At 49.6% G+C, this 16,436-nt stretch overlaps 1 protein-coding gene across 1 annotated transcript; it reads left to right on the forward strand.

The window, feature by feature from the left end:
- Positions 1-278: 278 nt before the first annotated feature.
- Positions 279-16,145, forward strand: YPEL1 (yippee like 1). The gene is made up of 5 exons (XM_027088833.1): positions 279-488; positions 12,428-12,710; positions 14,014-14,057; positions 14,409-14,517; positions 15,216-16,145. The coding sequence occupies exons 2-5, from the start codon at positions 12,504-12,506 to the stop codon at positions 15,303-15,305; spliced, it is 450 nt and encodes a 149-aa protein (XP_026944634.1). The 5' UTR covers positions 279-488; positions 12,428-12,503; the 3' UTR covers positions 15,306-16,145.
- Positions 16,146-16,436: the final 291 nt, after the last annotated feature.

Consider the following 16,436-nt stretch of genomic DNA (forward strand, 5'->3'; position numbering starts at 1 on the left):
CCACACCCGCCCCTCGCGGCCCCGCCCCCGCTGCCCTCGACTCTCACTGGCGGGCTCCGAGGCCGCGCTCGGCGGGCCGGCCAATGGGAGCGCGACGCTCCCCCCCACCGCGGCACGTGCGCCTTGCCCTGCCCAGCCGAGGGCGAGCCGGCCGAGCTGTGGGCGGGGGCGCGCGGGACGGGGGCGCGCCGTCGGGGCGGGGCGAGGGGCGGGGCGCGCGGCGTGTCCGGGGGTAGGGGCGCGCGCTGATTGGTCGGCGCCGCGCTCCCAGGCCGTTAACGGCGGCGCGGCGGGGCAGCGGCTTCAAAACAAAGGGCAGGCGGCCCGGGGGCGGCGGCGGCGGCGGCGGACATGTCTCGCGCGCAGCTGGAGAGGCAACGGCCGCAGCGCGTCCCGGGCCGCGCCGGGGCCGCCGGAGAGCCGCGCCCGCGCTGAGCGAGGCCGGGCCGATGGGCGCTGCGGGCTGGGGCGCGGACCGGCGGGCGGCGGTGAGTAGGGCGGGCCCGGCGGGCGCACCGGGCGGTGTCGGCCGTGGGGCGGGGGGCGCGCTGCGGCGAGACCACCTGCGTTCGGCGCGGACCGCGACTCCGGGTCAGGACCGTTTCCCCGGTTCTCCCTCCTCCCGCCCCTCCCCACCCCGCCCTGGAGAAGGCTCGGGAGGAGCCGCCCGCCTGACGGTAACAGGCTTTTCCCCTAAAAGAAAGGTCGCGCCTGGGGAGGGAAATGAGGACAAAAGGGGCCTCCCAGCGTGTTCACGGAAGGGGGGCGTTTCAAGTTGCCCACGTGAAGGGCGAGGCCGAAATGCCTCGCTCCGCATTCGTTCCCCACTTGTGGCACCGACTGAGTTTCACGGGCGCAGAGCCTGCAGGAGCCTGACTCCTCTCCCGGGCGGGGCCGGTCTCCAACGGGCATCGCCGGGAGTCCAGGTTACGTGTCAAGTTCTGCGTGGGTAAGGGCTGCAGTTCCGTCTTAGATGGACCACGGTGTGGACGACGTTGGCGTCCCCACCCCAAGCTTCTTCTGTGCAGTTGCATTTTTCTTCTGTATGAAATATACATACCTCAACCTGTTGTTTCCTTGCTAAGAATGTTATTCTTTCCACCCATAACCCTCAATCTCTTGAACTCCCACCCAGGCCTCCTTCCTCCGGGGATGGCCTTCAGGTGCATGCCTGAGCAAGCTGCTGCTCTCCCTGCACCTGTGCCTGCTGCGGCCTCCGCTCTGCTCCAAGAGATGGAACACACGTTGGTTGAGCCCCTGCTCCTCCGCGACAGCTGTGCTTAATCCCGGTGTTGAGTGTTGCGATCCTGCCCGGGTCCCTCCGACCCTCGCCGTGGGACCTGGTCTGAGGGGAGCTAACTCAGGCTCTGGGAGCCCCTCCCGCTGCCTCCCCTTGCATCTCAGGGGCTAGAGTGTCTTCTGCGTGTGGGAGCCCCTCAGCCAGGACCAGGGGGACCCCATCTTAGCACAGCTGTAGCACAAGTCTTGGCCTGTAGTGGGCACTTTAAAAAAGTAACTGAATGATCTTAATCACCAATCTGATTAATCGTTTTTCTGATTTTATTTTTTTTTAATTTTATTTATTTTAGGCTGCATTGGGTCTTTGTTGCTGCGCGCGGGCTTTCTCTAGCTGTGGCGAGTGGGGGCTACTCTTTGTTGTGGTGTGCGGGCTTCTCGCAGTGGCTTGTTGCGGAGCCCGGTCTAGGTGTTCAGGCTTCAGTAGTTGTGGCACACGGGCTCAGTAGTTGTGGCTCTTGGGCTCTAGAGCGCAGGCTCAGTAGTTGTGGCGCACGGGCTTAGTTGCTCCATGGCATGTGGGATCTTCCCGGACCAGGGCCCAAACCCGTGTCCCCTGCATTGGCAGGCGGATTCTTAACCACTGCAGTCTCAGGGAAGTCCCCGTCTTTCTGATTTTAAATCAACTTCTTTATTTTGGAAACTTAGATTTACATAAAAGTTGCAAGGATAGTACAGACAGTCCCAACATGCCCCGCACTCCGTGTCCCCGGTGTTACCACCCCATGTTGCCATGGTATGTTTGCCAAAATTAAAAACTGTTAGAGGTATATGCCTTTGACTAAACTCCAGACATTACTTTTTCCATTTTTGAAGCACTAAAATTTATAAAGCTCTTTATGTTGAGAGCCTTTGACCCCTACCTGCCTTCACCAGGTTCCGCCAGGATCCTCTCGAGGGGCGGGGGTGGCCGGTACAGAGGGCAAGGACTTTCCATGCAGTGTCTTTTTCTCCCTGGTAGGCTGATGAGTGGAACATAGTTTCAAATATGAAGAAGCAGTAGAAGTTCCTTGCTTAAAACCTTCTCATCTCTGACACTTTATTTGCAAGTCACTTGCTTTTAACTTCTTAGAAAGTAGTTAGATCTGCTAATCAGCAAAACCTGCAGGGAGTGGGAATTGTGAGCAGAGAGTTGAGTGAGGGGTGGATGGAGAAAGTTCTGAACCACCAGGTCACTGGAGGCTGAGGGTTCCGGGGAGGGCAGTGTGAGTTGAATTCAGGAAAGAAGTCGAGAGAATGAGGTCCAGTCAGCTGCCGGCGACATCACTCCCGTGATAGTGGCACCGGCACTGCTGAAAGCCTGTCGCCGGTGATGGAGCCAAGCCACGTAGTAGTCCATACCTGGGAAGCCTGAGAACCAGGACCAGGGTTCCCCATGGGGTTTGTGAGGCGTTGAGACAGCTTGCCAACCCTCGGCTACTGCAACAGCAACCTGACACCTGGTGTGATTCTTGGGTCCTCCGTGGGACTCACGATTCACCCCCATTTTACAGACTGGGTACCAGCTCAGCTTGAGGCCCCACAGGCTCTGCGTGTGTGGCTTGGTTGGGTCGAGCCCCCTCAGCAGCCTGACTCCCGCAGCCACACGGGTCCCAAACCCCCAGCACCGGCCCCATTCTGGCTTCTCTCTGCCACTGTTTTTTCCCTTCCCTTCCCCAGCACAGGGATGCTTAATTATGTTTCAATTAGCATGTGCTTAATAAAATGGCGTAAGATTCCCAGGCTCTTTCCTCCCACTTCCAGCTGAAGACAGGGCAGCCCTCCCTCTGTCATGCCTGCATCTTCCCTTCTTAGCGAGGAAAAAGGCAACCTCTGCTAGGAGGCATCCCAGGGCCACGGCTGGGAAACTTAGTTAGTGGGAGAAATTAAAAAGAATGTATCACAGGTTCTTAGAAAAGAAAGGCTCAGTGCCAGCGCCCTCCTCAGCAGTCTGGTGGGAGGAGGTGGAGGCAGACCACGCTGGGGGAATGAGGAGGCTGGTTACGGGGGGACGTGGGGGCAGCTGGTGGGGCATGAGGGCAGAGGGGGCTTCATCTGAGGGCGCAGGAGGCGGCCGGGAGAACTGAAGGAGTCTTCTCGCCCCTCCCAGCGGGTCCAGGAGTCCAGGAAGGCTGCGGTTCCAGGGACGTGGAAAAAAGCTTTTCACCCTGTAATTTAAGTAGGAAGTCCATGTGTGCGAAGGGAAGCTGGTACTGCCCGAAGCAAATTGTACACGTGCTGTTGCTCTTTGATGGACACCTTCCATGCCCCCCCCCCAACGCCTGTGGGCCCATGTGCTGTGTGTGTGTGTTTGTGATCAGTACCTACAGTTGGTATCAAAATCAAAAGTTACAAAAAAGTAGATGGTGAGAAGGAAGTGGCTGAGGCCCCACCTTAGAAACAGTTCCGATAAGTCCATCAGTGCGTTTGGCCAGTCTCTCTTGGTGAGACGGGAGATGGTTTCTAATCTCTCGTTATTATAGGCAATGTTGTAACAGCCTTTTCCGGGTTACTTTGCGGAATGCCGGCGATGGACCCTGGGCCTGGGGCCTGCGCCTGGGAGCGCCAGTGGGTGCTGCCAGATGGAAGTGATGTCCCAGGTGCCTTCGCCAGTGGGGTTGTCAACTTTTTAAAATTTTTGCCAACCTGCTAGGTTGTAAGACAGGTACAGTGTGCCTTTGGTTTGCATCCGTTTGTGATGTTCACACCTGCTCACGTGTCTACAGACACGTGTTTACAGGGGTCCAGGGTGTAGATTCTCAGCTTTGAATCCAGCTGCACAGCTTGCTTACTAGCTCTTGGGGTGTCCGTTTCCCTGTCTGAACGGTGGGACTAATCAGACCACTCGTGTCTTAGGGCTGCTGTTAATTCATGGGATTCTCATAGACCAGCAGCAGCCTGGGCCACAAGGCTCTTGGGCACCTCGTGATGGTGCTGGATGGGCTGCTCTCTCCTTGCTGGATGGGACAGGCGCGTGGGCAGCACCTTGGCCTTCTGAGCTGTGTTCTTCCCCACTGTTGCCAGCGCTGGAGCTTGTGCACCAGCCCCAGGGAGACCCGCTTCCCTGCCCGCCTGTGCCTCCGTCCCTCCCCGCAGCCAGATGGGCGAGGCAGGGCTGGGAGGACAAGTGAACCCGTATGGGGACGAGAAGGGCCGGGAGCCCACGCCCTCCCGGGAGTGTCAGCTGCTTGGGTGCTGGTTCTCAGGGTTTGTCTTTGGAAGCGTGGTAACAGCACCATATGGACATGGGCCTGATTTACGCTGTCTTAAAATAAATATCCATGCTTATTTTAGGAGAGAAACTTCTGGAATCCAGAATGTTGTTTTTGGCCTAAGAACTTACCCCACACTAACATCTTTGTGGGGTGGTGGCTGCTCCCCAAACCCTGGGGACACAGCGGCTGCAGTAGAAGTGAGGCACGTGATGCATTGCACCTCAGGTACAAAGGTGGGTCCTGACTTGTCAGCAGGTGTGGTTGGAAGAGCCCATCTGTGTACTCGTGGCTGGAGAACTTGGCCAGGATTTCCCTGCCTCGGGGACATCCAGCCTGAAAGCCTAGTTAAATCATGACATGCTTCTCTGTGACTGAGATCCAGCCAGGTTGAGCCGCTACTCCGCTAGGACCCCTGGGAGGGCGGTGACAGGGGCGGAGGGCAGGACACAGAGGGCGGGACGCCAGGGTGGGAGGCACACCCAGCCTTTGAAGGGTGACTGTGGGTGCTGAGGATGGACCAGGCTCCACAAAGGTGACAGGGGCCCGAGAGTGGGGCTGCTCCGAGGGAAGGGGCGTTCAGGTAGGCCCCCGGCATGTGGGGGGCATTCACGGCATACAGAAATTCAAAGAAACAGAAACACTTGGCAAGTTGCCACTTTATTTTATTTGCGGGATCTTAGTTCCCCAACCAGGGACTAAACCCAGGCCGCCTGCAGTGGGGGACGGAGTCCTAACTTCTGGACTGCCGGGGACGTCCTAAGTTGCCCCTTTAAATAAGAGTCGCCCCATCAGAGGCCACTCTGATTTAGAAATGAGGGGTGTCCTGCTTTCTAATTATGAGTCAGAGTGTTGTCATTTGTCTAAAGGATGGGCTAAGTGAAGGCCGTTTCTTTAGTCTCTGTTCAGGTCACTGGGAGCCGTGCTTCTGCCACTAACGGGGCCCAGGACTCTGAAGGCCTGAACCACCAGGGATAAGAGAGGAGTTTATTCATTTAAGGGTCCTTTAAATACAAAGAGAAAAACTCAGGTGAAGATACTGAAACAGACAACATGTGTTCAGTCAGCACTGCAGTCAGAACAAGCGCTTTCCGTCCTTGCTAAGGCTGGTTTTTCTGTCCTGAGCCAGGATACCCCAGCCTTGGTGAGTCTGAATGACCCTGAAATGACCGCTCCCAGGCCGGCTCCGGCGCAGCACGAGCTTCCCTCTGGCTGCTTCTGGCCTCTGACGTGATGGAGTTCAGGACACGCCACCCCAACGTGTGGCACCTAGGCTTCCTGAGTATCTTAAGCTTGAAGGAGTTTGAGAAAACAGCAGAAGCGGGGTGGTCAGAGTGACCTTCTTCCCTGAACCCGGCCATGAAACTCTCCTTTGAGAGGGCCCCCTCCCTGCACCAGGAAGAGGGAAGGCAGGGAATTGGGGCCGAGAAATCTGTATAAACAAATTGTCTTGTCTTGTCTGTCTTGTCTTCCTAGTTACTCCTTCACCATGGACCACCCCAGCCCAAACCCCTCCAGCCTCATCAGTTCTTCACAAACTTATTGATTCCTTGTCTAAAAGGTATAAAAGCTTCCTGCTCCTGTTACTGTTAGTTTCATTTTCAGACCCAGCCAGGGACCCTAAGAGGGTCAAGGAAAACTTTCCCTCCCCTGCAGACACTTGTAAGATAAGTTCTAGACTCAAAGCTCTCTCTGTCTCGCTGACTCCCTGGCTCATTTGTACACACACATACACCCTCCTGGATTGTGATTTAAATTGCATTTAACAATTACTTTGGGGACGGTTCATATATTTACAGTATCTTCCAGTCCTGGTCATGATTTAGCTCTCCATTGCTTTAGGTTTTTATTATACCCCTCAGAGTTTTCTAATGTCCTCTGTAAAGGTGTTTCCGGTCTTTGAATGTGCTCTTAGATACTTTATTGTTACCCTGTTGTATGAGAGTATGTTTTCCCTTATAAGCCTTTCCTTGATTTACCAGCTGGCTGGGACTTCTGGTACCGTTGAATGGAAGTGGCAGTGTAGAGAGCATCCTGGTTTATTCCTGATGTCAAAGATAATGTTTTCTAAGTTTTACCATTAAGCATGAGGTTTGCTGTGAGTGGTTTTGGGATTTTTTTATTTGTTTGGTAGATGCCTTGTAAAAGGTAAGGAAGTTCTCTTACAATCTTAGTTTGTGTGGAATGTTTTTTAAATTGTGAATGGATGTTAAATTTTTGTTGAATGCTTTTTTTTTTGCATTGAGATAAACAGAACAATTGGTGGTAAATTTTTCTGATATTAAATGATCTTGCATTCCTGTGATAAAATCACCTTAATTATATTGTACCATCCTTTAAAATACTGCTAGACCCTGTTTGGTCATATTAGGATGTTTGCATCTTGGTTTCTTTGAAGAAACTTACAGTGAATTCCCTTTTTTTTTTTCCTGCACCGCGGGTCTTTCAGGATCTGTTCCCTGACCAGGGGTTGAACCGGGGCCACAGCAGTGAAAGCCCAGAATCCTAACCACTAGGTCACCAGGGAACTCCCCTGAATTCCATTCTTGTACTGCCCTGACCCAGGTTTGGTGTCAGTTTATGAATTCCATTCTTGTACTGCCCTGACCCAGGTTTGGTGTCAGTTTAAGCTACATCAGGTGGTTGGAGAGTGCTTCCCCTTTCTCTTTCCTGAAAGAGTTTGTGTTGGATTGGAATGAATTCTTCCTTGAAGTATGGTGGAACTCTTCAGGGAAGCTCCTTGCCTGTAGGTGTGTTTGATTTGCATTGATATGTGTGCATATTGGGGGAGGAGACTTTTTACCAGTGATTTGATTTCCTTGATGTTTATAGGATTATTCAGGTTTTCTATTTCTTCTTGAATCATATATATTTTTTTATTTTTTATTTTTATTTTTCTTTTTTTGCGGTATGCGGGCCTCTCACTGTTGTGGCCTCGCCCGTTGCAGAGCAAAGCCTCCGGAAGCGCAGGCTCAGCAGCCATGGCTCACGGGCCCAGCCGCTCCGTGACATGTGGGATCTTCCTGGGGCGCGAACCCGTGTCCCCTGCATCGGCAGGCAGACTCTCAACCACTGCGCCACCAGGGAAGCCCTTGAATCATATTTTTAACTTAATGTTTTCCAGTAATTTATCTGTGTGGTTTACATTTTCCAATATATTGACTTAAAGTGACCGCAGCACCTCTTCCCCATGAGACTTGCCCCCAGAAGGCATTTCTGATGGCTGGCTCTGCTGTCAGAGGTCATTAGTCTTTTCCGAGAATGCACATTTGCCTTGGCGATCCCCCCTAGTGGATCCAAGTTTTCCTTTTCTGTTTCAATATTTTTTTCCTATTTCTTTCCCTCCTTACATTTTTTGGGGGTTGTTTTCCTGTTACTTCTCAAACTTCTTAAAGACGGGTGTTTAGCTCATTAATTCCACCTGCTTATTTTCTAATAAGAGTCTACATTCCCCTTTAAGTTCTGGTAAGTACCTATTTTGTTATTGTTTAGTTCAAAATATTTTCTAATTTCCATTATTCTTAGACGCATGGGTATATAGAAGTACATTTCCTAAATTATAAACATATGAGGATTTTCTTTTTTCTTTTTTTTTTTTGCGGTACACGGGCCTCTCACTGTTGTAGCCTCTCCTGTTGCGGAGCACAGGCTCCAGACGTGCAGGCTCAGCAGCCATGGCTCACGGGCCCAGCCGCTCCGCGACATGTGGGATCTTCCTGGGGCGCGAACCCGTGTCCCCTGCATCGGCAGGCGGACTCTCAACCACTGTGCCACCAGGGAAGCCCGAGGGTTTTTCTAGTTATACTTTATTATTGATTTCTAATTTAATTGTATTGTGGTCATCAGAGAATATACTGTGGTTTCAGTCATTGAATTTGTTGAGATGTGCTGTGTGGTCAACTTTTGTAAATGTGTGCAGTAAATGAGTCTGTGGTTCTTAGATACAGTTTTCTACATGTATTTTAATTCCAGTTTCTTCATCACAATGTGCAAATCCTGTATATCTGCCCTCGTTTGTGTTGTTCTACCAGTTAGTGAAAGATGCAGTAAAATATATACTATATTTTATACAAATATGTACTATGTATTTATATATACTAAATATACTATAAATATATAAATTACTATGTAAACTATTTATATACTACAATTACTAGTCCTATTTTGATTATAAATTTATCTCAAGGTTTTTTCAATTTTTGACTTACGTATTTTGAGACTGTGTTATTAGGTAACAAGATTTACGCTTGCTGTTTATCTCCCTGGTTTTATCTCATAAAGTTTTTCGATTAAATATTACTGTGTAGGGACTTCCCTGGTGGCACAGTGGTTAAGAATCCACCTGCCAATGCAGGGGACATGGGTTCGATCCCTGGTCCAGGAAGATCCCACATACCCCAGAGCAATTAAGCCCATATGCCACAACTACTGAAGCCTGTGTGCCACAACTACTGAAGCCTGTACACCTAGAGCCCGTGCTCTGCAACAAGAGAAGCCACTGCAGTGAGAAGCCCGCACACCACAACGAAGAGTAGCCGCTGCTCGTGGCAACTAGAGAAAGCCTGCGCGCAGCAACAGAGACCCAATACAGCCAAAAATAATTTAAAAAAATTTTTAAATGTTACTATATAAGCAAAATATGAATATATTTAATATAGTTTTTACTTTATTATTATTTTTCAATATTTGTTTTTAGTTTGGCTGCGCTGGGTCTTTGTTGTGGCATGTGGGCTTCTTAGTTGCGGCATGCAGGATCTAGTTCCCTGACCAGGAATCGAACCCGGGCCCCCTGCATTGGGAGTGCGGAGTCTTACCCACTGTACCACCAGGGAAGTCCCTTTACTTTATTATTTAAATATCTTTTTCTATCCTTTTGCTACTTTAACTTCTTTTTTTTGTTAATTTTTATTGAAATATAGTTGATCTACAATGTTGTGTTAGTTTCAAGTATACAGCAGAATGATTCAGTTATACATATATACATATACTCATTCTTTTTCAGATATTTTTCCCTATATGGGAAAGATTACAGAATATTTAGTAGAGTTCTCTGTGCTATACAGCAGGTTCTTGTTGGTTATCTATTTATATATAGTAGATGTGTGTAAATTAATCCCAAGCTCCTAATTTATCCCTCCCCCCCGCAACCCCCTGCCCTACCTTTCCCCTTTGGGAACCATAAGTTTGTTTTCTAAGTCTGTGAGTCTGCTTCTGTTTTGTAAATTAGTTCATTTGTATCAGTTTTTAGATTGTACCTGTAAGTCGTATCATATAATAGTTATCTTTCTCTGTCTGACTTAACTTCACTTAGTATGATCATCTCTAAGTCAGTCCATGTTGCTGCAAGTGGAATTATTTCATTCTTTTTTATGGCTGAGTAATATTCCATTGTAGAAATATACCACATCTTCTTTATCCATTTATCTGTCTATGGACACTTAGGTTGCTTCTGTATCTTGTCTATTGTAAATAGTGCTGCAATGAACATTGGGATGCATGTATCTCTTCAAAGTATGATTTTCTTCGGATATTTGCCCAGGAGTGGGATTGTTGGATCATATGGTAGCTCTGTTTTTAGTTTTTAAGAAACCTTCATACCGTTCGCAATAGTGGCTGCACCAATTTACATTCCCACCAACAGTGTAGGAGGGCTCCCTTTTCTCCACATCCTCACCAACATTTGTTATTTGTGTTCTTTTTGATGATAGCCATTCTGACAGGTGTGAGGTGATATCTCATTGTGGTTTTGATTTGCATTTTTCTATTTTAACTTCTTTGTGTGAATCACATACATACAAGATATCCATAAAACAAATATACTGTTAGCAAATAATTATGATTCATAGGTCTGTGTTGCCACCACCCAGGTTCTAGCCATATCTTTTTATCCTTTCTGCATCCTTGTTTAAGGTGTGTGTCTCATAAGTAGCATCTAGATAAAGTTTGTTTTCTGTCTAGTTGAAACCTTCAACTCTAACATTTAGTTCATTTATATTTAATATATGCATTGAAATATTTGGGTTTAAATCTTCCTTCTGTCGTTGTGCTTCCTGTTCTTCCCATGGTGTTTTTCCTCCCTTCCTCACCTCCCTTTACAGGTTTGGAAGTTATACACCTGCTCTTTGTTCTTGCAGACATTTCATCAGAAATTACAACATTTATCCTTAATGTACCAGAATCTACATTTAATCCATACATGGGTCTTCTTTTTTGGACAGTACCCAGACTCTGGGAGTCATTGGTCTGCGCCTTCACCCTGGCTTCTCCTGCTCACATATCATGAGCGGATCTCTTCAAAGTTCTGTGAGACGCTGCTGCTCTGCCCACCTGCACATTGACCATTTTCTTTACTCACCATTCTGCCTTCTTTTAGAGTCTGAAGTTTAGACTTTAGTGGGGGTTTTTTGTTTTGTTTTTCTGTCTGAATCATATCCTTGGATTTCCTTTAGAGATATTTTGCAGAAGTCAAACTTTTTAGTTGTCTGCAAATGTCATTTCCTGAATTCTTTTTATTTATTTATCTATCTATCTATCTATTTATTTATTTATGGCTGTGTTGGGTCTTCGTTGCTGCGCACAGGCTTTCTCTAGTTGCGTCAAGCAGGGGCTGCTCTTCATTCCAGTGTGTGGGCTTCTCACTGAGGTGGCTTGTCTTGTTGTGGAGCACGGACTCTAGGTGCATGGGCTTCAGTAGTTGTGGCTCGCGGGCTCTAGACCGCAGGCTCAGTAGTTGCGGCACACAGGCCTAGTTGCTCTGCGGCATGTGGGATCTTCCCGGACCAGGGCTTGAACCCGTGTCCCCTGCATTGGCAGGCGGATTCTTAACCACTGCGCCACCAGGGAAGCCCCCATTTCCTGAATTCTTGAAAGATATTTTCACTGCATGTAGAATTCTGGGAAAGCAGTTATTATCTTTCAGGACTTTACAGGTACCTTCCCCTACTGCCTTCTGCGTTCCACTGTTTTACTTGGGAAGTTGCTGTTGAAAAGTAATTTTCCCTTCCTTTCTGGATGCTTCTAAGACTTTTTTTCTTTTTTCTTTGGTGTTCTGCAGTTTCACTATTAGGTGATCAGGTGTGGCTTTTTTATTTATCTTGCTTGGGATTGTTGGACTTGTCTGTGGATTGGTGTCTTTCTTCAGTTCTGGAATCACCTCCTCATCTCCTCACATAGTGCCTCTGCCCCATTTTCCTCTCACTTTACCTTCTGTAAATCCACACACATCTGTGCTTTTGCTGTCAGATCCAAGAAGTCACTGCCAAATCCAACATCATGAAGATTATTCCCTACATTTTCTTCTAAGGGTCTTACAGTTTTTACATTTAGTTCCTTGATCCATTTTGAGTGCATTTTTGTATATGGTGTGAGGCAGGGGTCCAACTTCATTCTTTCACATGTCAATATCTTGTTTTCCCACACCGTTTGTTGAAAAGACTGTTCTTTCCACATTGAATGGTTGTGACACCCTTGTTGAAAATCACTTGACTTTATATGTGAGGGTTTACTTCTGGACTGACACATAATTTCTCAGAGATTAATACTGGATCCATCACACACGTATTCATAAATGTCATGGTGCTTTGAGTCACCAGTTCCATTGTTTGGGACAAGATGTATGCAGTGCTGCTGGCCTCACTCAGATGGGAGTCATGTTGGCTGCTGTTTCACATTTTCTGAAGCCACACAATATAAGATGTATTTGGGCAAAAGTTTTCTCAAATTATTTATGTGTAAAACTAGTTCACCTGCCACTTCCACCTAAATTTAGAATGGCTAAGCCATGATTAGCTATTAGTGTTTTATGTACTCATATTACTATTGAAGTATTAGATCTTTAACGTCTAGGCCTGCACTTCCCTTCTTCACAACAGGCTTCCTAAACACACTTTTTGTGTTTCATTCTCTCTGTGACCCTCTGCTCTGTGTTGACTTGTTGACAGGTTGTGGCGTTTTTCTCTCACCCCAGCTGTGTGGACAGAGCCACACGCCCTCTGAACAACAACGGCTCTTGCGTGCATGTTCCAGTGTTTCTTCTGTCAGAGAGCCCAGCAGAGCTGCAGCTCCTCCCGTGCCAGCCCTGAGCTGAGCCAGGAGTGCCCAGCGGAGATGGTGAAAATGACAAGGTCCAAAACTTTCCAAGCGTATCTGCCAAACTGCCACCGAACATACAGTTGTGTCCACTGCAGGGCCCACCTGGCCAATCACGATGAGCTGATCTCCAAGGCAAGTGTCTGGTCAAGAACTCGGTAGGCTGTCCTCAGCCATGATCACTGAGCCTAAGTGTAGACAAATACTGAACCACCCCATGGCCTCCTGGGTTTGCTGGGCCCAGAACGTCTGGAGCCCTGTGGATGGCACTGAGGGAAATTGTGTGTGTGAGTGAGGGCAGCTACATCGTGGTCTTGGCCGAGTGGTGGGTTTTGGGGGCCAGGCCACGGGCCTCTGAAGATCCCACAGTAAGATGAGTCAGTGACTTGTAAGAGCAGTTAAATTCATGTAAAGCCAGGGGACGTGGACAGTACAAAGGAAGCCTGGAAAATCTGTGGAAATAGTTTCATAATAAGGGAATTAAGAAAATTTTAAAACTCAGAATAGTTAAGAAGAGAAGAGGCTGCCTTGGGGGCAATTGGATCTTTCAGGAAAGAGCCTGGGAGGGAAGCTCTGCCAGGGCCACGGCGCTGTGGGGGCCACGAGCAGCCCCCTGGGGGTGAAGAGGGCAGGACCTGCCTCATTGCCTTGAACTCTTGACTAGCAGTTTGTCCTGTTTATAACCAACCACTTGGGAACATTTAAAACAATCTCTCGGGAGACAGTGATTGTCCTCCCTCCCCGTGCTTGTGGGTCACGACCCCCACCCGTCCTCTTAAGTCTGCCTCCCTGGGCAGGAGCCTTCTGCTCCTTTGAAAACAAAGTCATCAAGAAGTTTCTGGAATCCATGCTTAGGCCTCTTGTTTCAGGCAGTTAGAACATCATCTCTGTACTTGTGATAAGGAAGTGACAGGGTCCTTTTTTCGGGGGGAGACACACGTGCGGCTTGCAGGATCTTAGTTCCCTGACCAGGGATGGAACCCGTGCCCCGTGTAGTGGAAGTGCAGAGTCCTAACCACTGGACCACCAGGGAAGTCCTGGGTCCATCATCTTAAGGGATAGCCATCAGATAAGGTGGTGTCTGTGCCATCACTGCTTCTGTGGCCCCTCTGTGCATTCAGAAGTTTCAGTGGAAGGGCAGGCCCTCAGCACCAGCTTCGGAGGGAGAGCTGCTCCGGGGCCTCCAGATCGGCCGTGTAGCTCAGGCACTGCTCTGGCCACACGGTGGGGGGAGTGGGTTGTTAGTGTCGAAAAGGAATTTGAGGTGCTTCTTTCAAAGGACCCCAAAGCCAGTAGTAAGCTGTTCTTTAAAATAATCAAGCACAGAGGCCCTCTGGGTGGAGCCGCCCCGACGTGGCCTCGCGTTCCAGCTGGTGATGAATGGCGTCACTTCCATCTGACCACGACAAAGCCTTTAACCCCTCTTTCTTCTTTGCAGTCCTTTCAGGGAAGTCAGGGACGAGCCTACCTCTTCAACTCAGTGTGAGTATCGCTGCCTTGGCCTCGCCAGTGCCGTGTCTGCCACCAGGCCCCGCGTGCTGCTTCTGAGAGCCTGCCAGTGCTCGCTGCCATCGAGGGCTCAGAAAAGCAGATGCTTTTTTCCCAGGCTGGGTGTGGTTTGTTTCCCACTGGGGTAGATCTTGATTTCCACCGAGACAGCAGGACTGTGGGCCCCTCCCCACAGCCTGTCCCATCCTGGATTCTCGGGGGAGGCAAGAAGTTGTTCAAAGGTGGGGGGAGTCAGGAAGGACACCCTGTATCCTGGGAACAGGTGGTGGGGGCGGAACTGTGGGCCCGGGGCCCCATGAGGGTCCCAGCGCCTCCTCCCCACAGGGTGAACGTGGGCTGCGGCCCTGCGGAGGAGCGGGTCCTTCTCACCGGCCTGCATGCCGTGGCGGACATCTACTGTGAGAACTGCAAGACCACACTTGGGTGGAAATACGTGAGTGACCGCGGGTCCGCTGTAATAAAGAACACATTCCCTGTGGAAACAAAACATGCCAGGAAGCGGGATAGGTGCTGCCAGTCAAGGAACATGTTTAAAAACCACACCTTTTAGAGTCCATGGACTGGGGGAGGGAGGGATGGTCACCAGCCAGGTGGGAGGTGGGGGACTGGACATGACCCTGCAGTTGTGCTCACAGCAGACCCCTCGGGGCCCACCCCCAGGACCCGCCTGGGCCCTGGGCCCTGGTCCTGTCCCACACACCACCCACCCCCAGACTCCAGCACGGGGTGGGGGCTGTGTCTGAGCCACTGCATCCCTCGCCCCCGAGAAGGGCCTTCCCCTGTCCACCATCTGTGACCCTGAGGACTTCACTCCCCTGTATCTGAGTCCCGGGAAGGAGGCCTTTGCTTGGCTTCCTTTCCCAAACTGTCCTGCACATGGTCGGTACTCAGTAACAAACTTGAATCAGTAGTTCCCGACAAGTTTCACCATCATTCTGCGAGTCCAGGCCAGACCTGCCCTGCTCCTGAGGGCTGGTCACCCAGATAGCCACCCCTCCCCCGCCCTGGACCACACGGCGCAAGGGGCGTCTGGGGAGACGTGATACTGCAGTTATTTTCTTTGCAAAGTGTAAAATGAAGTTGAAAAACAAAACCGATTCTGTCCTGAAACCTTGTCTCTCTCTTTTCAAGGAACACGCCTTTGAGAGCAGTCAGAAATACAAGGAAGGAAAATTTATCATTGAGCTTGCTCACATGATCAAAGACAATGGTTGGGAGTAAAGTGAAAACTTCCTGTTCTCTTTTGAATACGATTTTGTGAAAAAGACGGTATAAGTAATGGAAACATAGGCACATCTGATGGCAGTGTTTCTTGAACTCGAGCCTCACAGGCGGCCTCTCCAGGCCAATCCCCTGGGTAAGGCGTCCCTCTGATCTGTGTCTTCTTCAATAACACGGTTATTTCTGAAAAGTTTCAATGCCCTTTTTCTAATTTCTCAAGGTGTAGAGAAAAGACCTAACCAACTGCTGACTTATCCATCCAGCTAACACCTTCTTTAACCAATGCCTTTAAGATAGTATGGCTGTGCTCTTTCGTGTTTGATAGAAAACCAGACCGAAGCCCCAAAGCCCACAGGGAGGTCTCTTCGGAGAGCCAGGTTCCCCTCTTGTTTGGAGAGAAGGTATGGTAACTTCTCCCCGATTCGCGGAACAACAACGTTGGTTATTCTTCTTGCAGATGAGCTGTGAGGGCAGTGCTTACTTAGGAATCTCTCAGAAATCTATGAATCTATGCACCAAGGGTGTTTTTAGCCTTGTTCAAAAACAGAGGCCACCAGTAATAACATTTTAGATAAGCTATAGAGAAATGCGTCTAATGTAACATGTTTATTTAAGCCAGTAGCTTCCTTATCTCACAGGCGAGTGAACGAGTCGTTAGCAGAGACGGTCTTGGGCCAGTGTGCAGGCCCAGGCCCAGGCCCATGGGGGCTCCAGGTCAGGCACTGGGCGGCTGGTCCATGGAGTTAAGAGTGGAACGCGCTGGACCAAGGGAAATCAGGTTTCCTTTTCTACTCTGATGTACTTGAAAAAAAAGAATTATTTTTTGCATATTTGAAAGAGGCCAGAGCAGGCTAAGCTTCCAAATTTAACATTTGCCAGATAGTTTTAAAATTTTGGAAAAGGTTACAGTTGGAAGACAGGTTTAAACTTTGCAGTGAAGATGTTTGGTTTGCTCAACAGGTCCCCGTGCCTCCCTGGTTCTGTCCTGTGGGCCGACACAGGCAAGGCCCAGCAGCCGGCCTCCCGAGTCCTGCGTTTCTGCCACAGGTTCAAGTTCCGACTTACTGTGCCTATGCACGGAGTGGGCACCACCCACGGGTTTTGGCCGCTTTGCAGGGAATGGAGGCCGAA

The sequence above is a fragment of the Aethalodelphis obliquidens genome, unplaced genomic scaffold, assembly GCF_003676395.1.
Source record: "Aethalodelphis obliquidens isolate GAN/ISIS:26980383/991018 unplaced genomic scaffold, ASM367639v1 scaffold63, whole genome shotgun sequence".
In the NCBI taxonomy this organism is placed as follows: domain Eukaryota; kingdom Metazoa; phylum Chordata; class Mammalia; order Artiodactyla; family Delphinidae; genus Aethalodelphis; species Aethalodelphis obliquidens.